Source organism: Cyrtonyx montezumae, unplaced genomic scaffold, assembly GCF_038088225.1.
Source record: "Cyrtonyx montezumae isolate F1298 unplaced genomic scaffold, pur_monq_1.0 scaffold_3, whole genome shotgun sequence".
NCBI lineage: Eukaryota > Metazoa > Chordata > Aves > Galliformes > Odontophoridae > Cyrtonyx > Cyrtonyx montezumae.
In genome coordinates, this window is record NW_027072034.1 from 152208502 (window position 1) to 152236170 (window position 27669).

Consider the following 27669-nt stretch of genomic DNA (forward strand, 5'->3'; position numbering starts at 1 on the left):
AATTTCAGTTACATTTTAAGTTATACTCTAAGCATTTTCTTTCAGGCTTTTCATAGAGAAGTGTGAACTTCTAAATTCAATATATACAGAAGTTAATAAATATGGATAACAAGTACGGTTTTTTAGTGAACAACATTTTGATCTGTTTTCTGTTAAATTATGTGATCACCTGATCCTTTCAAAGAATCCTGAAGATTTCCATAGGAAACCTTTTACAGACACTCTTTATGGATGATCTAGTTAGTTTTTGGAATGAAACATTATTCAAGCAATTTAAAATAGCAAAAGCATTGTGCCTGTTAACTTCTAACTCCATCGTTTTATCTGAGTACTTAATTAGAGATAGAAGTGCTTTAAAATATTATCACTAATGACATTTGTAAGAGTAAACTACCATATTTTTTGTTATAAAAGTTCTCGTGTATGTTCATAGCCTGACCTTCGTCTTCGTTCTTCTCTTCGTTGCTTTCATAATGTTTAGTCATTGTGTCTGGGTCTACTATCTGCTTGAAGCATCCACACTATTTTGCTTGTCTCTATAAATCAGACTTTCCTATTCGAGACTAAGCAGAAACTCCTAAAGAGCTCATAAGTTCATAAGTTCATAAGGTTGGAAAGGACCTATAAGATCATCTAGTCCAACCATCCTCCTATCACTATCTCTACCCAACTACTAAATTAAGTCCTTTAGCACCTCATCTAAACGCTTCTTGAACAGCGCTAGGGATGGTGCCTCAACCACCTCCCTAGGCAGGCCATTCCAGTGCCTGAACACTCTTTCAGAAAAGAAATGCTTCCTCAGGTCTAATCTAAGTCTTCCCCGGCGCAACTTGTGGCCATTCCCTCTCGTCCTGTCGTTATTTATCAGGGAGAAGAGGCCTACCCCCTCCTCACCACAACCCCCCTTCAGGAAGTGGTAGAGTGCAATAAGGTCTCCTCTGAGCCTCCTCTTCTCCAGACTGAACAATCCCAGCTCCCTCAGCCGCTCCTCATAAGACTTGTGCTCCAGACCCCTCACCAGTTTTGTTGCCCTTCTCTGAACACGCTCCAGGGCCTCAATGTCCTTCTTGTAGTGAGGGGCCCAAAACTGAACACAGTACTCGAGGTGCGGCCGTACCAGAGCTGAGTACAGGGGGATGATCACCTCCCTGCTCCTGCTGCTCTTATTTATTTGTTATAACAAATCCAATTTCCTGGTGTAATTCGTATGGCAGGGTTTTTCCACAACAATAATTTTCAGCAACAATTAGTTGATCAAGATATTTTCAGGTTCTTGATCATAAAGAAAGTATGATCTATACTAGTTTAACAGAGCTAAATGTATGAGTGAAAACATTGCAACTTGTCTAATGCAAGAGGCCTGGTCTTTACTGGTCCTAATATGTATAAATGTGATACTTTATTCTCATACCTTTAAAATATTAATTAGTGCCCAATATATTTTCTATTTTGCTTTAGACTGAAGAAAAATATTTTATATTAAAAAAAAAAAAGGCAAAAAGCAGATTACAAAAGTTCAGTCTATGGGAGGACTTGCTTGATCCGAGTTGTTTAATAGCTATATTCAATGATATTTTTGTATTGCAGGAAAATTAAATCTAGATCAATTGCAGATTTGGGAAGAAAAGTTAAAAACTCATATTGTCTTCTTTAGTTCATTATAACAGATACTCTGGGTATACAATAAGTTTTTGTGCAAAATTGCAATTGTAGCATTCTGCTACTGTAAGAGTAAACCAAGTCTCCATAATTTAGATTGGAGGTGTGGAAAAATATTATTTTTCTAGGTGTGTTTCTACTGCCTCAAACAGATTTAGTAAATAAAGTCATGGACAGTGTTACAGTACTCAGCACTCCACAGAATCACAGGTCAAATATAATGCAAATAATCCCCCCCTGTTTATTTCTGTAAGCTCCATACAGGTACAGAAGCAATTCTCATTCTTTCCTTCTGATGACTGTGACTGAGTTTTCCTTCTCATATATTTGAAAATGACAAAACAAAATTTTTGCTAGCATATTAAGAACAGAACGGTGGGCAGTGTCATGGGACTACACATCAAATGGCTAAACCAGAGTAAGAAGGACTTCTTTCTTCCTTCATTTATTGTAAGAGATGTTTAGCTAATTGCAATATCTAAGTGATGAACATAGTTGAGGCGTCCTTTCTACCAGTTAAAACCAGTTAATTTCTAAATACTTAAATGTTGGTGTTCTTTTTTTTGTTTGTTTGTTTGTTTTTGTTTTTCCATGCTGAATGCCCATAACCCCATGTAGCGAGAAAAACATTACACATTAATTATTTATTACTTATTTAAAATAAGTAAAAGGCAGAATGAAATATATGGGTAAGAGGAGCACAAATGTGCAGGAAAAAAAATTATGGTGGGTAGCTGATTGGGGGTAGTTACTGGTTTTGTTTAGATTAAGTCCTTTCTTAAAGAGCTTTAGGGCAAAGCTTTCAACCCAGATGTGACACACCTGTTATTTTGTTCACAGAACCTTTGATTAAGTCAATACTGTTCAGATATATATACCTAAACCTGAAACCTTGAGAATATACTGAGAGCAAACTTCCTTCTTCCAGCCCCACAGAATAAGGATGGGTAGCACAACAAATCACTAAGACTAATTTACGGAGAACAAGGAAGTTAATTCTTTTTTTCCTTCAGTGCAGTTATAAATTAAAGCTGCCAAACTACAAAACAGGAGTGCAGTACAGGAAGACTGTTTCTTTAATTTAAGATGACTCAAAGTTTTCTGAGAATCTTTTTTTTTTCCTCTTCTCGTGTACCTTTAAATTTTGTTTCATCACCTTTCAGCTTCATTATTTTATCTACTTTCTGCCAGGAGTGTAACTATCAGAGAGACACAAGAAGTGATGCTGCCTGTTCACTGTCCCTAGCTTCAAGGAGACTGGGAAATGTCTTCACTGTGTTGAACTGATCAGTGTTTCTAATTTTATCTTTCTAAGAAGTAAGCAGTGCTCACTACAGTCTCTTAAAACTCATTAAAATCTGCTGCCTACTGAACTTCTGACTGACAGATGACCAAGACCGATCAGTGCTACATTTGAGTCCACCTGTAGTTCAGGAGAAAGATAGAAGTGGAGCAAAAGGAGAAGGGGAAGGATAACAACTTGCTGCTTCTGTTCTGGCTTTCCAAATATTTAGCTAATCACAGCCAACTCAGCCACACTCCATTTTCTAAGCAACATCCAAAGCATGTGCATGATATGACAAGAGATAGTTTCAATAAGATGAACAGATATTACATATTATTTCCTTTGTGATGGAAACTTTCGAAACTAGGTCTGGTCTTGGTCAGCCCTTAGGGATATCCAAACTAGAACAGAAGTACTTTGAAAAAGTTGCAGAAAAATTACTTTTTTTTTTTTGGACTTTTCATACACTGTCTCTTGAGGATTTATATCACCTCCTTCTGATGCCAGAAAATAATAAGTGTTAAAATATGCCTTTTGCAAAGCATAAAAAAACTTGGAAAGATATGACTGAAGAATTATTAGCTGAAAGCATATAAAGAGAACATCCGTGAGGCATAGCTGAGATGAAATAGCTTCTGGAAGTTGGATAATTTGCACTTGTACCTGGAGGGATAAGAAAGCTGCTTTATTTTTGGATGTTTTTGCTCATAACCCAAAAATACTTTGCAAACTAAACAGTGATGCTGTTGATTGGCCTCTGGACAGCTGAGAACAAAAGTGCTATGAGCCTGCTGAAATGTACTTTGGTGAGTAAAAATGGGATATAGACAGGGTAAGAGTAAAATCTGCAGCAGTATTGGGAAATTTGGGATATACTATAGAAAAAACATGGAATTTTCCATTAAAGGACTTTTCCATTGAAGCCAGGAAGATCACCAATCTGGCATCTACTTAAAGGACAATTTAACAAAAATCTGATCAGTATCTTGGTTGCTGTTGACTGGAGGAAAGGCAGTAAGATTACCACAAATCTAGTTCACCATTAGCAAGTTCAGAGTATGCAAATCTCCTAGAATGATAAGAAGACCAGAAAGTCAAGGATTTTCCTCTTGATTACAGTAAATGTTAGCTAGCTTAAGCTTAAGCATTGCAAGGTATTGTGCCTCATTGATTGAAAACATGGAACAAAGACACCCATATTTCATGAGCACCAAGCTTTCCAGTCAGCCTGTCAAAATGCTCCAATGAGAGCTCTGGAAGGCTGAAGGCATCCAGGAAATTATAACAGTTGGTAACAAATATTAGTGTTTTACTTCTGCACTTTAGTCTAGTTCTTATGTTTCTGAAAAACACTGACACTATGAGATGCCATTTCCCGTGTAGATTTACCAGGGAGAATATAACTGAACTGCTTCTGTCAACACGAGAGGGAGCACAGACACATCTATTAAACAATTCCTGCACTTGATGAGCTCAGTGGAATGAGTCTTCCACCTCCAGTTTTTTGTGATGCCAGTGAGTGATGAATCAGATATATTTTTGACATATGAAAGTAATTCAAGGTGAGAGAACCAAGAAAGACTGGTATTTGCCAGTCAGAACTATAAATAAACTTTTCTGCACTGACTCCTCCAAAGCTATTTAAATAGGCTAAAATTTTATAGATTGCTATTCCCTAAGGAAAGAATGCTATCTGTATTTTAAAGTATGTCATTTCTTCACAGATACAGTCACACAGACAATGAGTAGGACCTTGCTTCCATTATAACCACAGTAAATCTATCCTGTTCCTTACTCTACTGACAGGGTTTTCAGACCGGTGTTTTCTGTTTTGAGAATTAGAAGAAATAAAAAGATGGGATGAGATGGGGTGGGATGGGATGCAATATGATGGGATGGGATTTTTTGCAGTGAATCACATTCTTGGAAAGGCTAGTGAGTCATGTAGTACCTTGTAATGACAATATTATAGGATTTGTTGATGAGTAGGTATGTTCTCTAATTTGAAGTCACACAGCATTTTAGCAGGTGAGACTACTCATGATTACTCTACAAATAACTAATACAGAAGAACTGACTTTTATGGATAACCACATATAAAGTTTTCTGTATGTGATATGAGAGAGTCAACATCTTGGTAAGACTAGCCTCTATTTTCAGTCCCAGCAATGTCAGCAATATTAGTAACACTGGCAATTTGGCTAGACTTACACATATCCATATGAGAGTAATTGAAGACCTCAAGCCAACTAAAATAATGTAAAAAGTAAATTACATACATAGGAAAGTTTTAAGACATATCAATTACTGTCAGTAAGGGGAAGACTCATGTTTGTCTTGAATGCTATATTAATAGTAGATTCTACAGAAAGTCCCTTTTTTACACTGGCAAAACATCCAACATATTAATAGTAAAACATTCTGGGATACTGTGGGGTCAAATTCTACAAATTAAGTCTACTGATTTTGATAGTTGCTACAGACTTATACCAATTTACTCAAGTCTATGAAACTTTGTTTATAAAAGCCAGAAGCACTACTGATTATATGATGGCAGTATGAAACAAATAAATATTTTGCTGTCCTACTATCTATAAAATATGAATAAATAAATATACATCATGAAAACAGAAAGAAAAGCAAGCTGCCCTGTTTGAATTTCTCCAGTACTTACTGTAAATCCAAGATGCTCTTGAGCACTGCTAAAAAAACAACCATATGGTGGGAATGGAAGTTCTTTAAACCTCAGTTCTCAGAAGAGCTCCCAATGAGAGAAACAAGAAGTGTGGTTACCTGCGTGCTGCTTCATGATTTAGTGCAGCTATGAGAGACTCACTTTTTTCTACGGAGGGAGCCAAAACAAATTTTGGCTTCAAAATCAATTAAGGACAATTCTTTCATTACTTATGTGCAATAAATAACACATTTCTACCGTTTCATGAGTAAGATACTACACATAAATCTGAATGGTAAGATCTATTATATATGGAAAAAAAGAAAAATATATTTGTTGATATATCATTCCTTCACCTTAACTTTAATTTAACAATGACAGAGGTATAAGTGTACTTCTTTATCTTTAAAAATTGACAAAAAAAGAAAACCAAAAACACCAAGGATGTAAAAAGTGGAAGAGAAAACATGAATGCAGATGATACTGTTTTGTTATAAATACAGCACATTTGATCTATTCTTTAATCAGTTTACTCTGTTACTCTATCTGCAAAGTGCTTTTGATTTAATCATGACTTCTGGTGCATGTTTTCTATTCAGAAAGTTTATGTGAATTGAGTTCAGCCTCGGAGAATTATTTCTCTTGCTTGTCTTTTTTCTGGATTCAATTTTTAATTGTTTTCTGGATCACCACTTTTATTAAAGAAATACAAAAAAAATAGATGAATTAATTAGAAATACATTTTATGCTTTTGTCCACATGAATAGTCATTTCAGGTGCATACATATATGAAAAAAGTAACAAGGCAACAGTTATAGAAAAAAAAGATCATTTATATTACTATGCATAAAATGTTATTAGAAAGAATTATCAGATCTGCAATAATATCTGAAAACATAAAAAATAAGCAGCATTTGTTTTACCACACATTAGCTGCCTAAAGGGAACTGTGTGGTCTAATGCAGTTTTCTTGAAGACAAATAAATGGAAAGACACTCCCTGTTCTTGAAATAGAGGTCTATGATAGATTAAATGAATTGCCCTTGCGTAGATGCTGCTTCTTCTCCATTTCCTGTTTACTCTTTTAGACAGTAAAAATAAAATTAGGTCAGATGAATTCAGTCAAGCCTGACTTCAGAGATATTCACAAAAAAAGAAAAAAAAGTTAGTGAGTGTAATAGAACAGAACTGGACTTGTGATTCATTTTAAAGGTGTGACTAAGAAAGGCGATCCCAAACAGGGATACCTAGGTGAACAAGCCAGGTGAAGATCTTCAAAATGGCACACGTCCATAAAAAATGTGACACAGGCGAACTCTTGCCATACTGTCTTGCTCCTAGTGCAGAAGACAGCATGATGGTACAGAGTAAGGAAGACATGTCAGAAAACTGCTCACCATGGTAACTCTCTCTGGCTACAAAGGGCATGAAGGAGTCTTTTGTTCCTTTTCAGTTTTAAGACTGATAGATGTTTACAAGAGCTCTGAGATACACCTCTGCCCTTGCATAAGATTACATTTGTTATGTGAGAGTAAAACAGTATGAGAATATATTATAAACAATCCTACTGTATTCCCAACACTCTCTTGCTTCCACTTTTCGATAATACATTCAGCTTACCTTCTATTAGCTTCCCTGTCTGCTCTGCATTGCCCCCAGGCAAGACCTTGGCAATGTAAGCTCCTATTTCTCCACTGCTTCCTGGAATTTCTTTCCCACCTACGACTCGGATTCCCAGTCCATTACCTGAGATCAAAAGAAAAAGGAAACTTTAAACAGAGATGAAGCAATGAAAAATTCACCGGAAGGAAAGAAAGAGAACAAATAATCAGCAGGATTTCATCACTAATTTCTGTTTGTGAGCAGAAGAATAAGATCACATCCACCACATTCTCAAAGACTTAACTTTGAGTAGTAGAGTTCAGTTTACTTTCAGTGCAGGAAAATATTTTTTGTTGTTGTTGTTTTTTTTTTTTTTAGTTAATTCTGTATCACTTGCATCACACACAAAATTCATCCACTGAAAACTGGACGGAAGGCAATCCTACCTTTTTCTGACAGCCCTGCAGTACTGTAAAATGACAATCTGCATGGCAAATCTATTTCAAGCCAACCTTAATTTGCAGTATGACTTAAATTGCACTAAAATGCTAGAAATCTATGTGAAGCATGGATTCAAAGGATAGCTTTATCATATGACAAAAACACGAATACAATTTAGCTGAAAAATTATAGTAGCTGAGCTTGTAGAATCCCAGAATTAGATTCATTAGAATCATTGAGATTCTTCTGCAAAGCATGTACATTTACATCAATCTACATTTAGTAGATAATGATATATTTTTAAAAATATTTGCTTTTAATTGACATATTTTACATAAGAAGATATATGAATTATCAGAATGGAAAACAGCCTATAATCACTTTGTGGTAATGCACCATCAAATTTGATATATTTTCTTTCTTCTTTAAAAAATCCAGAGATTCAGTTTTTTCCCAGGAGTACTATTACTGTTTCAGTAGATCAGCCCTGAGATTGCATTAGAAGGCAGCTACTCACTGAGCTCCCAGACATAAAAGTTTCTACTTGTTTTTCTACCCCAGTTTATCTAAGTTTATATCCTTTGTGACAACTTTCCTCATATATACATAGATAGATACATCTGCGTAGATACATTTTCTGAATAACCCTTTTATTTTCTTCTGAACCCCAAAGAGCACAACAAAAAGAAAACAAAGGCCAGCAGAGTCACACTGAAGTTGGGAATACTCAGCATGAAATTCATAGCATGAAATTTCTGAATAAGTTCCCTGGAATTTTTTGTTAAAAATTTTAGCAAATACATTTTCTCACATCGTGTTTGTCTTCTTTTTTACACTTTGAAGTCCTGAGCAATATCTTAAAGAAAGTCAGCCTCCTGTAAGCTTGTATTTCTGCAGATGTTAAGCAATGCAAACGTGGTGTAAAAGAACGCAGATCTTTGTCAGACTCTCTTTGAACATGATAAGTGAACAGCTGTTTTAACAGCAAATTAAGAATTGGAAAGGCATAAATATTTGAGTTTGAGGGGGATCCCCTGAAGTAAAAATGCAAAGCTATCTATATAGTCAGCATAAAACAACTTCATAGAAATACCCAAGCTAATTACAGGCATAGGGAATATAATTAAATTTCTGCAAGTTACATCCAACATGATAGTTTATACTCCTTTAATCTTGAGCTCAGCATGTATGATAATCGATCAACTATATGTATTGCTGTTTGGCTATTTCTAATGCAAATAATTTGATTTACAGAAAGGATGTGGTGTTTTAAACAATAGCTATACTGGAACTCTGGAACAGTGTTACTGGAAATTCTATTATTGTTTTTGTTTAGGAGAGGAAATTATTTATTCAGTGTAATTTGAATGCTACTTGCCAATAGAACAAATTATTTTCAGTGCTAACATGAAGCTTTTTATTAATATAGACTTTGAAAAGCCTTGAAATTTTTAAGTTCTTAGAGTTAAATGTATGACTAAAGTGTACTAATTATGAGCATGCTTGCTAAGGGGCAATCATACAAATGAGACTGTTTGCAAATGTTGCTGTTGCTGGACAACTTGGAGGAATTTCACTTATTTTATTTGTTTGTACTGAATTAGAAAGTGGTATTTCATTATTATTATGTTGCAAAAATGCTATTAGAAGAAATAAATTAACTAACAAAACATTCATTTCTTTACAGAGTGAATGCATTAATGTTTGCCCATCGTGTTCTGGTTGACAAAGAAGAATTGCTTGTTTGTTGCAATACTGTCTCATATGAAGACGGGATTTCAAGTCTGTTTATGTGTACTATATACTTCAAAAATATTTAGCTTACTACTTCTGTTTGCAATGACATTGACCAATATACCACACTGAGGAGATAGCTTAAAAGTATTATCAAACATACAGTTTCTCAGATCTCCTTTTTCTGTCTTTTCTTTCAGTCTTTGAGTCTTAATTTTCATCTCTCAGACTATTCTGATCTATTCAGATGTTAATCATTCAACTCTAGCTTTTCAGAGTAATGAACTCCTGTTTTCTTCTTAATAAGACATCAGATATGTTAACTGAGAGAAATGGAATCTGTGCTGTGAATGAGAAAGGGCATCTTTCTGATCTCTATTGATTTCTATGGAAAATACCTTCAGGAAAGATATTTTTATGGAAAATATCTTCCCTTCTCTTCAAAGGGAATTTTACATATTTAAGATCCAATGCTTTTTAGGGTGCTTCAAAGCTAGAAGACTGCTAATTAAAGGCAACTGATTTTACTGATATCCCAAGGCTGTGAGCCTACCTTTCCATCTAATCTTTACTGAAGCCTTAAGATGCAGCTCACTAAGCAAAACAGAAAATAAAAGCTTAATCCTAAACATTAACAAGATAGAGGATACAACTAAATTTATTTTATAAAATGATAAACAAGTACAGATATTAAATCATTACAATTAGCTTACGAGCCATTGACTTATATAGTTGAAAGGATAAACTCATGAGGTTCAATGAATATTTCAAATGCTTAATAAAAGATGTGTTTTCCCCCAATTTTTTTACTTAATGACTTTCAAAATGTCATTTTTCTCACAATTTCATGTCCTTCTAGACAAAACAGTTTCAGCAGTGTGTATTCACATATGTATATTTGAGTAGTGATCAACAAATTGTCACTGATAAATTCTGTCACTGGTGACCTGGCAAGCATCACTGCAGAAGTATTTGAGAAACACCTCATTCTTTTTTTCCTTATCTCCAACACTGGGTACTTGGTGTTCAATTTGACTTAAACTTGTGCAGCTCAGTGTTCCTCAGAACACTGTGAAATCTTATCCCCTTATATTTTTGTGTCCTGCCATGGAAGCAACACAGTAGAAAGACAAGAAACATCACTCAGCTGACACAAAATAATGTATTCTGTTGCAGTAGGCTGGCCATAAGTTCTGCAGCTATGTTTTGATCATTTTTCGCCATTATAGAGATAATAAAGATGTCATGGTTTTATGATTTTTGTTATTGGTGTCCACATCATAGCAACACGTGAGGCACTGGGGGTCAAAGAGTTAATGCTCCAGTCTGTGTACTGACGAATCTCTGGGTACCTGGTTCTCAGAAGAGAAGAGTGACACACCCCACAGGACTTTGCGTTCTTGTTTTCCACTCAGAAGGAAAGATAAAACTGCATGCAAGTCCTGAGACTGCCCCTTTTTTTTTTTTTTTTTTGCTGCTCATCTGCACTGAGAGCTCCTTACCCATCTTGCCTTCAGCTTTAGAGTAAGACCTTAGGTTTTGGACACTCTCACTTTATTTGATTTATTAACCTCAATTCACACTATATTGTATTATATTATTTTGTATTCTGATATCTTATTTAGTAAATTAGTTATCCTCCTTAGATCGTTGCTGCTGTTTTGCTCTTAGGCTCATCTCCCTAACCTCTCTCTTTTCCACCTCCCCCATTCTCAGGGCATGGGTCCTTAGGTTCCCATGCCCCATTAGTTGCAGAACCAGGCTGAACAGATCCGTAAACCATTGACAAAAGATCAGATTGCTGCCTATCTGTTGCTGCTGCTCTGTTCACAGGGAAGGACATGAAATCTTACTATGTTTTACTACTTAGTCAAACAGCTCTGCTACAATCATTACTATATGAGCAACCTACGTTTCCTGGAACTGTTTAAGCTTCTAAGCAATGATTAGGTGTGACTTTAAAAACAATGTCAATAACTACATATATAAATGGCAAGTAATTAAAATAAATAAATAAATAAGAAGAAGTAGAGCACAGAGCAATGCTGAGTAACTTGCAGCATACAGGGCTTTTGTTGTTGTTGTTTCTGTCTTAATACCAAAGTGAAAATAAGTTTGCAAGAATATTTTCCTGTATAAACCAAAACAGAATTCCAGCATCAAATGAAGGGATTGATATTGCTTAACTAAAGGGTAATCCCCATACAGGAACAGTAACTGCATCAGTGGACTGAGAATACAGCCATGTGAATCAGAAGCTCTGTGCAAACAATGTTCATATGCTAACTCAAACAAGTATTTCCTCTGGGCTAAATTTCCGAAGGATAAAACCACTTGTAAAATTAGATGAACAAAGATAGCAAAAAAGCAATTACAATGTGCAACAGATTTTCACAAAATTGCTTGGGGTGGAAGGGACCTTAAAGATCACCTAGTTCCAGCCCCCAGCTATGGGCAAGGTTGCCACCCACTAGATCAGACACGAGATCAGGTACTAGACCAGGCTGTCCAGAACCCCAGACAATCTGGTTTTGATCATCTCCAGGGATGGAGAATCCAGAACTTCTCTGGGCAATCTGCCAGTGCGTCACCACCCTCACAGTGAAAAATTTCTCTAAGATCTCATCTAAATCTGCCCTCTTTTAGTTTAAAACTATTCCCCCTTGTCCTATTATATCTGCTCATATAAAAAGTCAGTTGCTTCTGTCTTTATATCCTTCAAGCACTGGATGGCTGCAGTGAGGTCTGATCTGAGTCTTCTCAAGGCTGAACAATCCCAGCTCTCTCAGCCTGTCTTCATATGAGAGGTGCTCTATCTTCATGACTCTCCTCTGGTCCCACTCCAACAGCTCCACATATTCCTTATGCTGGGAACCCCAGGCTTAGGTGCGGTACTCCAGATGGGGCCTTACAAGGGCCGAGTGGAGAGGGACAATCACCTCTTCCTGCTGGCCACTCATCTTTTGATGAAGTCCAGGAAACCATTGGCCTTCTAGGCTGTTAAGTGCACACTGCTGATTTATGTTAGGTTTTTCAAAAATTGAGACCCCCAAGTCCATCTCTGCAGGGCTGCTCTCAGTGAGTATTTCTCCCAGTCTGTACACATTCGGGATTGCTGTGATGCACTTGCCCTTGTTGAAACTATTAAGTTCACATGGGCTCACCTCTCCAGCTCGTCCATGTCCCTTTGGACATCCCTGCCTTCTATCTGCTGCACCACTCAACTTAGTGATGTATGCAAACTTGTTGAGGGTGCACTCAAGTCCACTGTCCATGTCATTGACAAAGATATTAAAGAGTACTGATCCCAACACAGCCCCTCGGGAACACTACACATCCTGATGGGCCTCCATCAGGACATGTATCTGCTGATCACAATGTTCTCAGTGTGACCACCTAACAAATTCTTAATAATTGAATGGTCTACCTTTCAAATCTGTATCTCTTCAAGTTAGAGATAAGTATGAGGGGAGAGACCATTCCAATGGCGTTGCAGAATTCCAGGTAGACAAATCAGTTCCTCTTCCTTTGTCCACCAATGTCATCACTCCATCACAGAAGGCCAACAGTAGCCACATACAATCTGCCCTCAGATCATATCTTCATCTCACACGTGTCTCACCATCTCTTCCAGGATTATCTGCTCCATGACCTTCCCAGGAATGGAGGTGAGACTGACAGGCCTGTAGTTCCCTGATCTTCCTTTTTCCCCTTCTTAAAAGTGGGTGTGATGGTTCCCTTTCTCCAACTCAGCAGGTACTTCACCTGATAGCCATTACTTTTTTAAATAAGATAGAGAATGTTTTGGTAATCACATCAGCCAATTTCTTCAGGATCCTGGGATGCGTGTCATCCAGTCCCAAACACATTCAGTCACACTAAGTGGTCTACAACTTGCTCTTCTCTTACAGTGGGACAGATTTTTCTCCCTCATCCCCCTCCAAGAGATTCTGGGATGTGAGAGACATAGGAAGTCTTTCATTGAAGGCTGAGGAAAAAAAAACCAAGTACCTCTGTCTTCTCCATGTCTATTGTAGCCAGATTTCTCTTTCAATTTATCAGACTTCACTCCTTTACCTATCTCTTCTGACCTGTGTACCTGTAGAATCCAGTCTTATTTTTCACGTCCTTTGCCAAGCTCAGTTTCGTCTGTATTTTCCTGATCCATGCTCTGCATGTCTGGACTGTATTATTCCCAGGCCACAAATCCTTGATTCTACATGCTGTACATGTCCCTCTTTTCCCTCATTTTGACCATCAGGACCTTCCTTGCTCAGCCATGCTGGTTTCCTGCCTCCTCTGCTTGATTTCTTAAACTGGGGGAATGGAGAGCTCTTGTGTTCACAGAAAGGTGTCCTTAAACACTGCCAGCTCAGCATTGCTCCATTGTCCCCAAAGACAGCTTCCCAGGGGATCTCATTCAGTAATTTCTTAAATAGTAAAAAGTCTGCACTCTCAAAATTTAGGGTCTCAACTGTTTTTTTTTGCCTGGACTGTATTCCTCAAGAAACTCACATGAGTTTGAATGAATTGGCATAAGAAACTCAAATTAAGAGAATCAGTAGCAATACGACAGCCAGATATATGTGGGAATACAAAAAGTATATTTAGAGCTGCAGCTGTGGAACAGGATAAACAGCAGATATACAGCTTTCAGAATTTTTAATAGACTTCTAGGTGTATGATGTTTTAGAAAGATATATCTATGTATGTCGATCTAAATCTATATAAATGTTTTGATTTTGATTTCTAGTGCCTAAGGGCATGCCCTTCAAGACAGTAGTTGAAAATCACTTGCTATTTCTCTTGATTTCTATGTGCTTTGAAGTTTAATCTTTAAAGAAGTTTAAGTTTCAAAATGGATATTCAGTCATTTGTTTTGGGCCCATGATCCAATGCATAGACATACCCCCCAGGGAAGTAAAAAAAAAAGTTCATAAACAAATTCAAAACTTTCAAAAACAAAATTCAAAACCAGGCAGCTGAATCATAGCAAAGAAGGACAATAGTGACCTTTTTGGGGATCAGATGGCAGTGACTAGAAAAATGTGCTACAATAAGGCATGAAAAAGAGATATTAGGCACGAATAATTTTACAATATGACAAAATATCATGGTACAGAAATGAGAACAAATTAATCATAACAAACATTACGAAGTTTTCCAACTCTATCTGGCTGTGAACAGAGAGTGAAGATATCTTCCTCATGTGGTCATTTAAATTACATTATCTTCTCATTCCTGCTCCAGTCTTATCTGGACATATACTGGGGTTCTGCTGGGTCCTCATCTGTCTGTATGAACAGAACTGTCAGCCACAGTAAACAATGAATAAGATAGTACTCTCTTTGAAGAGTTTGGTTTTAAAAGTGAAGAAAAGTAAACTATTTACATATCACTTTACAATCTGGAAAGTCTAGATAACAGGAAGAAAGAAAATATGGCAAAGTAAGCACAAACATGTTAGGTTAGGCATTTGGAAACCAACAGAAAAATAAGTGTTTATAGTTAAATGCAGGATAATTTAATATTTGCCTTATTATTGCTACACAGTTACATAGAATATATACTACGATGAGCAATACCAAAACTTGGTTGTGTAGGTAGGTACAACACTTTCAAGAACGTTCTCAAAAAAACCCAGTTCTGGCACTTTCTAAGCTAAATTCACTTACATGAAGTTGTTTCCTAAAAGCATGATTAGATTTTCTGTTATTGTACTTAGCCATTTGCAATGAAGGCATAAAAAATACATGAAGCCAAATCCTGAGCTGAAGAAATTCATTTATATTCTGTTTGTTTTAATAGCATAACATTGATTTGTATCAGCTGAGAAAGTTTCGTGATGCTTTGTACACGGGTTTTCATTCTGAAGGATCATAAAGTACTTTACAATTTAGCCTCTTGGACCACTTACAATATCTCTTGAAAACAAGAGACAAGATTTCTTTTTGGATGATCTGTCACATCGGATTAAGATTACTCATGTGCCATTTATGGTACTATGAAGCTTTAAAGCTATGCAAAAACTATAGGTATTGATATTCATCTGTGTTTACTGGCAGACACCAGTGGCTCAATAAATGCCACTGGCTGACAGCTGAACTCTATTTAGGATGCTTTGAACACTCCCTTCCCAATCATCTTTGCTATTTAAGGGACAGCAACAGATGTGAATATGACATAGCAAGTAAGATATATAGATGTGAGATGTGTAAACTTTTCTAACACAGAGTAATGTTTCTGGTAACAGCCGTGGATGCTGTTAGCCTTCTTTGCTGCTACAGTGTACAGTGTGTAGCTACATGACCTTCCCCAGTGGCCTCTTCTGCAGGTCTGCTTCCCAGCCAAACAGTCCCTGCCTTGTGACATTGCATGGGGTTTCTCCTCCCCAGGGGCAGGATTTGCATTGTCCTTGTTGAATTTTACAAGGTTCCTATTGGTCTGTTCCTCCTACCTGTCTTGGTCGCTCTGAATGTCAGCCCTACCCTTAAGCATTTTTCCATAATCCAGTGCCATCTCTAACAGTTATGAAAGTTTACTCCATCATCTCCTCCACATCATTGATAACAATATTAAATGAGGTAAGTCCCTAGATTCATTATGTGCCCCCAGGGAAAGCACAACCCATTAACCACTGCCCTCTAAATCCATCTAAACAGTTTATTACTCATCACATTGTCCAGCCACTCTGACTACTTGTAAATGTAATGCTTCACAAAACATTACAGATTCCTACAGAATGAATCATAAAAGACAACCTTTGCTCTGTTCAGCCAGTGTGTCAGTCAATCATATATGACTTTACTGTAAAAAAAACAATCAATTGTCATGACATTTTCAATTCTACAGAATTAGCTTTTAGCTTGAAGACTTTTTAGTCTTTTGCAAATGTTCTTTGTAACAAGGGGGAAAATTTTATTCATATTTCCCATATAATATGAGTCAACTCTCTTATCATAGGAAAGGGTTATATAAAGGATGCTTTGCTCATGTATCACAAATTAATTAGCATATTATGAATCTGGGAAATTCGTGACTTTTTTTATTACAGTTCAAATAACAGGTCAGTTCTAGGAGAATGTTATCTGTTGTCTTAACATCCTAGACCAAAACTTGAAACTTTATTTAAGTACTTTGTAAGTGGGTTTCCAGGTTTTGACACTATCTATATTATGTTAAAGAAAATAATAAGTAAAGGCCTGAAGGCTTACCATATACTACCTAAGTTCTCTTAACTACAACTTTGTATGCTGACCCTTTATTAAAAACACTGCATAACATCTCCTGGTGTTACAGACTAATACAACCTGTATACAGGTGTTTATGTAAGTAAAATTAACATTTACTTTTACTCAATATACTTCTTAGAGCAAAGAAAATCTGTGTGATATTTGTGCAAATATGTATTGGTATGGTAATGGCTAAACCCAAAGCTACTCCCTGGGGAGTGTGCATATCATGGGTAACATTTACAGCTCATGGTCAACATTTTGAGGAATCTCTAGAAAAGATATTACAGCCTGTATTTAAAACGTACCCAGCAATGCCTCTGAACAATTCTTGACAGAAAGTCAAAAGAATATCTCACCCAAATGGGCTTACTTCAGAAGAGGATCAACTGACACAGCATTGCATAGATAACTGTCATGAATGAAGAAGAGTTTGAGAAACCATTCACTGTAAAATATCCTTCTTCCAAAGCAAGTAACACCTGAAGCGATTTAATTATTTGCAAAAAAAAAAGAGCTTTCTTCCTTTTTTCTCAATGAGAAAAACACTATATGTCTGGGGTGTTTAATTCATTAAAAGTGCTATGAAAAGAATATAAATTACAGAAAATAAGTGAAGGAATTCTAATTCCTCTGTCATTAAACTTCAAATTAACTTTTGACTCATTGCTTGGAAAAGTGCCTAAGCTGGCAGCAGGACAGACAGAAGCTTAATGTTCATTCTCAGAAGAGGTATCACAGTGCAGCTGTTCAGGCAGTCCCATTGGAAGGATGGAGTTGCCATTTGACAGTTCATTTCTTAAAACCATTCTGCCTGTGAATATGGGACAGGTTTGTATATGGAAACAGGGAACTCTTAATTAAGACACACATTGAGACCTTCCATTCATTTCACATGCTCTCTCCCTGATGACAACAGACACTCCTGAATGAGGTTATAAACTGTATTTAAACATCTCTCATCTGCCGGATTTCAACTTATGTTTTTAGGTCATGAAGTCCCATTACTTCTGCTATATCAGCTTGGGCTGATAATAAATCAAATGAAAACAAAACAAAACACAGAAAAATAATGTTTCTACACTTTACTGCAGTTGACAAAGTGATTTTCAGGTCGTTTTTCTTGTTGGTTTGGTTGTTTTTTTGGAATATCAGTACAATGAGACTTGACATGCCACATCTTATTTCTAACATATCTATCTATCTATCTATCTATCTATCTATCTATCTATCTATCTATCTATCTATCTATCTATCTATCTATAAGATGTCTCAAATAAAATAAAACATTCCTGTAATATCTACTGCAGAAGAAAAATGGTGTATGAATTAAGTAATTTACTAATCAACTAGCTGCTCAGTAAAATGAACCCTTTAAAATATTCTTTATGGCAGGGATGAGGATAAAATTTTTATCTGCATTGCTGCTTTAGATACTGAACACTTCATTTCCACATCTAGAGAATTGAATCATATTTTTTTCTGCACACTAGAATTAGTTGTCAAATAAGGAAAGTTTTCACTCTTCTCAAAGTGATGTTTGTTTAAGCCAGTGGCTACTGTTCTCCACGTCATCAACAGGCAGCAGAACTAAAACATTTTTTACAGAAAGTAACCTAATATTAAAATCATCATACCTCTGCATATATATCTTAATCCCTTGTCTCCTGTCTCTATATCACTATTATAAAAATGGGCATTGTAGTAATTACAGGATCTAGTTTTTTTGTGTTTTTTTGTTGGTGGTGGTGGTGGCTTTTTTTTTTTTTTCATGGGTGGTAGAAATTAAATAACTTTTTGGAGTTCCTATCCTCTGACAACTTTGGCTTCATCAGCCTTGATTGTCTACTGTCAGTTCCATTCCTTTTCTTGATGAGCAGATTTCTTCAGGAAGAAGAACACTTTCTGTCAAACCTGAGGTTATTCAAAGGAAATGTCTGAAGAAAAAAATTACTGAAGTAAGAATAAGTCCTTTTTCAGGTAATGAAGAACAGATAATGAACAACAGATTTCTCTTTGCAATTGTTGCACCTCAGTTAGTTGCTGTAATGATGCTGTGAGAGGCATGAATTCAGAATTCCCTATCCATGCATGAGGAATATTTTCTCCATTTCAGTGACCTGTAAAATCAGAAATCTTAACCTGACTCATCCTGCTGCCAGACTTCCTGAAAGTGTATGCCTAACACACTTCTAAGAACTGCAGTCTGAAGTCAAGAAATAAATAGTGAATGGGAGGCAATCATTCTCAGGTTGTTACAGCACCTTGCTCTGGAAAATGTATCCAACTCAAAGGGGCATTTGTCACTTGGTGATGTGAAGTAATGTGGTCCTTTCAGCGATCTGTCTTCCCCACATCCTTTTATTGTTCTATAGCTTCTTTGTACATAAGCCACAGGTATTCATCTCATTTAATTTAAGATCTACCGGAACAAAATCTGTCTAAGACACTTCATGCTTCCTTTATAATCAAGACAGGAAAAAAGTGACATTCAAAAGGTGATTTAAAGTATTTCAACAACCAATTATTTGCCCTTTCTATCAGCCTTGTTCTAATGTAGTTATAATTGTGTAATTATTAAACATAATCACATTTTTCATAGCAAGTGTGTAAAGATGGGAGCACAGAGTCTTCATTTCTCTCTGAGAGTTGCTAAGATCATTCACACCTTTCCTGAGAAATTAAACCTTAAACTAGCATTTCTGTGCATTTTACTTTCATTAGAAGGACTTCTGTCAGTTTTGTCCTAATGTCCTTGACAGTCATCTGTCTGATGACAGACCTCCCTGAATATCTCCTCTTCTATTTCCTTAAGAGAAAGTGCTGAGCTGTGGTAGATGCAGTTAGAGATTGACAGATGCAATTTCAGCCTCTTTCAATCTCATTCTTACTTGCCTGCTTTCCTCTTGGCTTTCCATGAGAAACAGGGGGCCAACAGAACTCTAACTCAGTAATTACAATGATTTGCTTCGGTATCCTTTCCTGCATTAGATCTATGACTTTTATGATCAGTAGACACATTTCTATATCAGTCACATGCATTCTTCTTGTGGTCTCATTGAATTTTCTTAAATGGGTATTCATACACTGAAAAACGCATAAACAAATGGAGCTACCAAAGAGATTTCATAGAAAGTATTTTAAACACACACTCTATTGAATTTCAAATAAAGTTAATTCAGGTAAAAGGTACATAAACATGGAATATTGGGTAGCCTGGTTGTAACAACTCTGTCTCTGTTTATTGATGTTAGCTTTTGTGCTAGTTCTCTGATAAGGAGACAGCATTTGAGGGAATTATGGCCATTAATTAGGGATTAGATCCTTCCCCAGTGGTAAATGAGTGCTGGATGAGGATACATGTTATGCAAATTATTACCTTAGTTCTTCACAATGCTAAAGCAAAGAAAAAGGATAAGCAATAATCTGTGAAGAGTCTGAGGACAAAAGATGACTTTTACACTTTTACCTGAGATCCATGATTACTATGCCAAATTCATCATGGCCCATGACTATATTTAATGTGTTTTTTTTTCCTTGACTACACATCATATATTCACTGCATTTCAGTATTTTGCTGTAAGAACTTGCAGCTGAAAACATATTGGGTTATTTGTTTAGAAACTGTAGTGGTATGGATTTGATATAGAAAAACACTCTAAGTCCCCTCTTCTTTCTCTTTGAATAAGCATCCCATGAGCTGGCATGCTTAAGAGATGTGGTGCTGGGTACAGGAATTAATAATTCTTATGAGAGTATGAGGCATCTCTGACGTGTGTGCAGCCTTGCAGGTACCCTGTCATCCTATTAGCTGTTTCACTGACATCACTACTAAAGTGAAGATTAGGGACACAATCTTCTTCACACAGTCTAATTCTCTCTCTCTCTCTCTCTTTTTTTTTTTTCCCTCTGCTTTTTTCTCCTTATCAGAATTGAAGAGGATGTTTCAGAGCACAGACAGCCTGCCTGCCCACCCACAGGTATGTTTTGCTTCTTGGAAGCACAGAACATCTCACATATGGAAAGGGGAGAGTTATTGAGACTGAGTCCCAAGTGAGACAAACCTACAAGAATTATTTTGATTTTCTTGCACTCCTTGTACTCTACCACAATTTCTATTGAGATTCATTTACCTTGTTGGGAAGAAAATAATGTAATTTTTTCTCCTTGCAACATTTCCAAAGGCACTGGCCACACTTCGATGGCTTCAATAGCCATGCCCTCCCTTGATGAAAGATGAAAGACAAGAAAATGCTGGCAGAATGAAACAGTGCATATTCTGGTTTTGTTAAAGAATCCAAAAGAAGCTCAGTGAAAACAAACGGTGAATTTGTGAAGCGTTAAGTACTGATACATTATCATTCACTGATCACTGCCATCATTGCTTTGACAGCTCACCAGAACTCTGATGCCTATTCTTTTTTCTTCTTTTAATGTTGCAAATTATTTGTCTTTGCAGAGAAAATCCTTGGCATTTCCTTCCTATCAAACAGTGTTGCATGAGGAAGAGACAGAGAGTACCTGGAACGGAAGAGCTGTGAATTTTAGATGATGGAATATGTTGGAGAAATAAGAACTCTCCAGAGAGAGGCCAGCTAGCAAGTATCCTTTTATTTTTCAATAAGATCTACTCTTCTCTTGCCATCACAATTTTCCATTCTTAAATACCTCATTTATATGCTAAAATTTATGATAAACATTTCAGGGTGCAAAATTATGTCATATTATGTAAGAGACAGCAAAGGCATCTGTACCTTTCATTAAGCAAGAAAGCAAATAAACAGAATTCACGTGCACAGAATACATAATGAGAGAGGGTGAGTTTTATAGCAATTGGGATCACTCCTACTACTGATATTCATAATGAGACTATCTCTGAAATGCTTATCAGACAGTATTCTCCACTATAGTAAGCACATGGTGTGATATTAGGATATGAGGAAAAGGCTTTTAATGATAAGGGTGGTGAGGCACTGGAACAGGTTGTCTAGAGAGAGCTTTTGGAGACATCCTAGGTCAGGCTGGACAACATGATCTAGCTGTAGGTGTCCCTGATCATGGCAGGGGAGTGGATGAGATGGCTTTCAAGGGTTCCCTGCAACTCAAATGATTCTATTATCTACAGACTTCAAATTATTAATGGTAATAGAAGGATGAAATTTGTTTTTTCTTATAGTTACAGCTATGGTATAGCTGGTATACACCCATGCTGTGTCTGTGCTTATCCAGCACACACTGCTTAAGATACACTAATTGTGTATTTAAACGTTGATCTATATTCCCAGTGGAGAACCTGGCAGTTTTGGCAATCTCTCCAGGCTGTTCCTGCTGTTAAATTGACCAAACTGCATGTTTACCATTTAAATGATCGCTAGAAACTATTCTTGCATGTGTAGAAAAAGTCTTTTGTGCACAGTAAGGCCAGGGATGCTTCGTGCATGCTGTCAGACAATCAGAGACAGTGGATGATGCACACCCTGCAGTGGGCACACAGGACCACGAGTCCTCTTGAGTTCAGAAATGCAACTGCTCAGGGAGTCTTATCCAAGGCAGATGCAAGGAAGGGAAGAAACCAGGGAAAAAGGAAAGAAACCATAGGCAGCCAACGAGCCAATCATAGCATCTAGATTAATATACAAAAACCTTACTTGTGTCTAGCTGACAAAATGAGGAAGCTGAGGAGGAACCAGAGTATGCGTTTTTTAATTTACCACTATTTTAAGAAAATTCTGTTGTGGAATGGATTTCCAAGTCTGCCTCACTGTCTGGTTCATAAGGACACTTACTAGAAGCGTACAGATACCAGTTAACAAAAGTTGAATTTTTAAAGCAAATGAAAACGTGCATCTCTGGGAGAGCCCACCTTCAAAGTTTAAGGCTCAGCATAAAACACTGCACATGTAAAGAGCTTTTCTGCTTTAATTCTCGGGCTCTGTGAGAGGGGGAAGGATTGAGTTGTGACGGCAAGGAGTTAGAGTACCTAGAGGTTGTACAGTGAGTGAGAAATATGCCAATTTCTTCTGGATCAGCTCCTCCCAATTGGTACCCTATTTTGCCTTTGGGTCTTCTCTGCAGAATCTGCATTTCAACCTCCTAACACCTGTAGGGAAATCTGTATATACACCACACAGGAGCATGTATCTGCAGGGCTCCAAGGACTTATCTGGATTACAAACCAAAAGTATGACTGGAGCTGGCACAGCGATGCAATACAGCGCAGCTAAAGCAGCAGTTCCAGCATGGGCTATGGAGCCTTGAGGGAATATTCCATCACGTGCTCATGCTGAGCAGAGCATTAAGAAGTGGGAAACAAATCTCTACACCTTGGCTGTTCGGTCGTCACTTACAAGGTATTTCCCCTGATGCATGGTCGCCAGCAGCACAGCTAGTGGAGAATTTGGAACATTTTGAGTGTGAGTAATTTGACACAGGAGACTCAGGCCTTCAGCAACATTATGAACTGCACAAGGTTGTGTGGCTGTTGTTCCACTTGTTCTCATAAGACAGCGGCCTGGATCACAGCATTAGTCATCACTCCCCAAAGCAAAAAGTCTCCAGGAGGATACTCCCGTTGGCTACAAGGCCTCAGGCAGGGAAGGCTGACAGAAGCAAGGAGCTGGATGCTGCTTTCAAATGGTGCTGCGTGGGTGAAAGGGTCCTGATGTATTCCAAAATCATCAGTGGGTGTTACACTCACTAGTAAGAAAATGCCTGATAATATATACAGAAAATTCATGTAACACCCTAAATAAGAGGTAGATGCAGGGAGTGGGAGTGATCATGACTTTACTGCCAGAAAACTTGTGTAAACAATATTTAGCAATTCAAGTGAGTTCGTGCCACTTTCTACTTAATGCTCAAGGGAACACCAAAGCTGACAGTCGGTAATTACTTCTGCACAGAAACAGGGTTTGACACACACTACTGCATTTCTTTAAATGGAAAGAAAGCCTGATGATTTCATGACAAACCCACTTTAAAGCACGCACCTCTGAAGGAGACAAATGGCATATTGAAAAACCTCTGAATCTTTTGTCAATGCTAGATGCGAGAAACAGCGCAATTCCAAAACCTCCATCAGACAGAGCTTACCCTTGCAACGTTTGGAATTGGCAGCAGTTTGCAACCTGATATGTTAAAACATCAGATTGCACTCCTGCTCACAGCTGGGAGGTGATTGGACATAACTTTTGCCATTTTCTTCTCCTCTGCAAGTAAGGACCTCATGTGAACGTTTGCATTAGTTATGGAAAAGAAAAAATCTCAAGTAAAATTTCTCTGTGTGAAGAGATCACTGAAAAATGGAATCTTATTGTTCTGATAACCACTTCTGTAGAGGAGTCCCAGTAGCTCTACAGAAAGTATAAAATTTGCAGTTCTGTTCCTGTTGAATGCCTACATAAGCTTACCCATTTTTCTGACTCCCCTGTTGAATGTTACAGGAGCTTCTCCTGCAGAGAGTGCAGTTATATAAAGAGCAATAGCAAAACAGACTCCTGATATTTACATCACGACAGATTTTCCCTCTGCTTTTAATGTCTATATAGCTTACTTATCCCAAACAGATGTTGTGATGTGCTGTTTTTTCTGCACTGCTGCTTTCTATTACAACCAAATAGAAAAATGTAAGATAACCACTGAACCTCCTCCTGCATATGACGCTGGAAAAATTTTTAATAAGGCAAACGTTTTTCACAAATCATGCTAATCAAATTAATGAATATGTCTCACAGAGGGTTGTTGCTGTTTACCTGAAACTGTGTGATCCTTTGGGTCTCTCAGTAGTTTGAGCCTTGCATGAGGGAAAATGTACTGCAGGGGCTTTCCATTTATCTGAGGAACACAAACATGCATGTCATAAAGAGATAACGTAACATCAATTGTAACAATAATTTTAGACAGTTAAAACAGAAGCAAATAAACTTATTTCATCCAGGGAAATATCACCACTCCACGACTAAAACATCCCCTTAATTTCAAGATATGTTTGTCAGACAAGAAAATCCTTCTGCAGGGAAATATTTGCTTCCAAAAAAAACCAACAACGGAGATTCAGTTTCAATATGGCATTAGTTCTCTTTTTATTCCCTAATGACTGGAAGGTGATTTCTGTCATCTGTAGTTTTTCTTAACATTAATCCTTTGCCCAAATGATGTACAAGAAGAGAATAAAAAGCCATACAATTTCCATAATTGTTACAAAATACTGTTCATACAGACCTAAACCAAACGTTGGAGATTGTGCAGACAGCCACAAGTTACTGTTCCAGTTTCATCAAAGACAAATGAACCGATGTACTTCCTCATCAAATCTTTTTGTATAATACTTTTTGTATAATCATGATAAGCATTCACTTGGGCTAATACTGCAAAATGTCAAAGCTGAAAGCAATGCATCTCTGCAATGTGTGTTCAAAGCCAGCTAGGATAACTCCACCAGCCCTATGTGATGGGCAGAGGAGGGGCCAAGCAGCATGTATCAGCCCACCTATGAGATAATCACCATATATTCACACCAAAATACCTTTGCAGAATGTTCTAACACTCACACCCCTCACAGCCATCACACACACTCTTTGCCTGCAGTTCTTGTCTTTCAGAAGCTAAACAGAATCCAGCATCTCTGCTGAGCCTGAGCACCGTACTCTGGCTGAGCATTGGGAACAGGGTGGCCTGGGGCTGCTTATGGGTGGGTGCCAATGGGATGGGACCAGGGGTGGAATCCAGGAGCTGGTGGGACAATGTCAATCAGTATGAACACATGGAAGTCTGAGTGCATCAGCAGCCTGCTGCCAGGTGGTTACTACTGTTATTTATGGTTAAGAAGCATTTAAAGGGATTAAGCACCTTCTGAACTGAGCACTTTGAACTCATCTCTGCCCTGGAGAGCTTATGATGTTAATGGATAGCACACAGAAGTGACAGGAGGGGAAACAGATTTCAAGTGACTTGCTTAGCTCAGTCTCGCAGTGAGCAAGAATTCATAGATCATTTGTCATAACTCAGTCTCTTTTCCAGTGGACAGCACTGCATCTAGAAGGATGAAATCCTCCCATAACATACTGTAGTTTTAGCCATAATTTACCTCAGATGAAAGAAACATCTGGTAGAGGACAAGTGCTCCAGAATAAATCAGAACTGAGATCAGGCAGACTTTATGGCTTACCATAGGATTCAGCTAGAACAGAGGGTTTAATGCTAGTAAAAGTGCATAAAGTGCCATGAATTGTACATACATATAAATGGATAGGGACATTGTTTTCTGTTATTAAAAGTCAGCAAGTATAATCTAACAGTAAAAATGATGCATTTCTCATGTGTAGCTTCCATAAAATTGTAAACAATCTTAAAAAATATGTAGTTAATTTTATTTTTAATTCAGTAAAAAAGAATACAAAGTAATAAAGCTCAAGAGAAGCAGTATGAACATAGTGGATCTTAGCTGGGATCCATCTTGGTGGAAGTAATTCAAATTTAACTGAGCAACACTGCAGCTCATAAACTTCATCTTACAATGTATTTATTTGGTGTTGCTCTATCTTATCTTTCTTTAGCAAAATTGCTTTCTGAATAAAAAGTAATCCAAGAATATTCAAGAGCATATTGTATATAATTTACTGACAAATATATTAGAAAATATAGACCGTCTCCTCCTTTAGTATATTACTTTCTCATTACTTTCACTTCCAGAATTTTATGATAAGTATAAATCCTAGTGATTTATAAAGTTATGAAGAAAAGCATTAAGGTTTATGAGCATTCAGGGTAGCATATTATTTTTTATTGTTCGTGGGAACCAGTACTTAAACTGAACATGACATTAGGCACTTGCCTTCAGAATGGTTTTGTGTCTGAAAATGGCAGGAGAATACATATGAAAAAACAGGAGTTGCTGTAAACAGAGTATGCAAGGAATAGCAATCACAATTGGCTTTGATGGTTTTACTTTAGCCATTAATGCTCATATTTATCTGAAATGTAGTACATTGAAAACCCTGCAGAACACAAGTTGCTTACTGTTGGCATTTGTTCACTTTTCTTTTTACCTTTTTTTTATGAAGGTGGTTTCCATTACCTGAATATATCCCCTTGGACCTTCTTGTTGACTTGTTCCTCAGCTATGACCATGAAGACAGAGAAGGCCCAGACTGCACACAATCACACAAGGGTTCAGGAGTGGAGGATGTGCAAGTCCCCAAGCCAAGACTTAGGTCACAGGGCTGAAGGTGACTCAATCCTTCACTACAAAACCCACAGCGTTATGCCATTTGTCCTTGCCATGGAGATCCTTTCCTCACCTTTCCAAGAACACTCAGTACACTTAAGCAATGAGTCAGGAAGCACTGATAACGCTCTCCTCCTCTGATCACAGCACATTTAAACTCTCCAGCATGTCTTTCCCCATAGCATCCCTTTTGAGCTGACATAGGACTCACGTCACATTTTTCGGCACATTACTCTGAGGGCCCTTGGGGGCTCCATCCCAGTGAGCTAAATGAAAACTGGAGTATAAAGCATTTCCTCCAGGAATTTTAGCTCTGGGCATGTTTGATGTTATCACTCAGCATTAAGCCCTTCTGAAAAACTGAATGAAGAGCAGATAAATGCGCTGAGGATTTTTACCACTGTTACAGAAAATCAGTAGACTCTATTTTCCTCTTGTTGTCTTTATACTTTTTGACTGATAACAAAATTCTACGGAAGCCTCACAGAATTTAATTCTATCAAGTAATGAGGACAATTAAGACTAAATTTCTGCAGTGCTTTATTTAAGTCAAAGAACTAAAGTAAATATATTCTAGTATTCCAGGCAAAGTCTGTAACAATAACTATAAAGTATGACCTGGGCTTTGGAGCAAGACAACACAGCCACTGTAAGCCCTATTTTTAAATAGTGCTGCATCTCTTCCACCAAAATCTGGAACAACCTCATAAGCTGAACCTCATACATTATGTGTGGGTGCAGTTTCTTACAAAACAGTCCTCAAGGGATGGAGGATACTCAAATTGATGAGTTGGAGTATCAGTCTTAATTTCTGAAT

The 27669-nt window shown here is 37.3% G+C and overlaps 1 protein-coding gene across 1 annotated transcript in view; it reads right to left on the minus strand.

The window, feature by feature from the left end:
• The window catches only part of PCLO (piccolo presynaptic cytomatrix protein), a 311928-nt gene that overhangs the window by 96866 nt on the left and 187393 nt on the right, over positions 1 to 27669 (minus strand). The window contains exons 10-11 of the mRNA XM_065743701.1: positions 24379 to 24460; positions 7239 to 7364 (exon numbers count right to left, since the gene is read on the minus strand). Coding sequence (XP_065599773.1) covers positions 7239 to 7364; positions 24379 to 24460 — 208 coding nt within the window. The remainder of the gene's footprint in view (positions 1 to 7238; positions 7365 to 24378; positions 24461 to 27669) is intronic.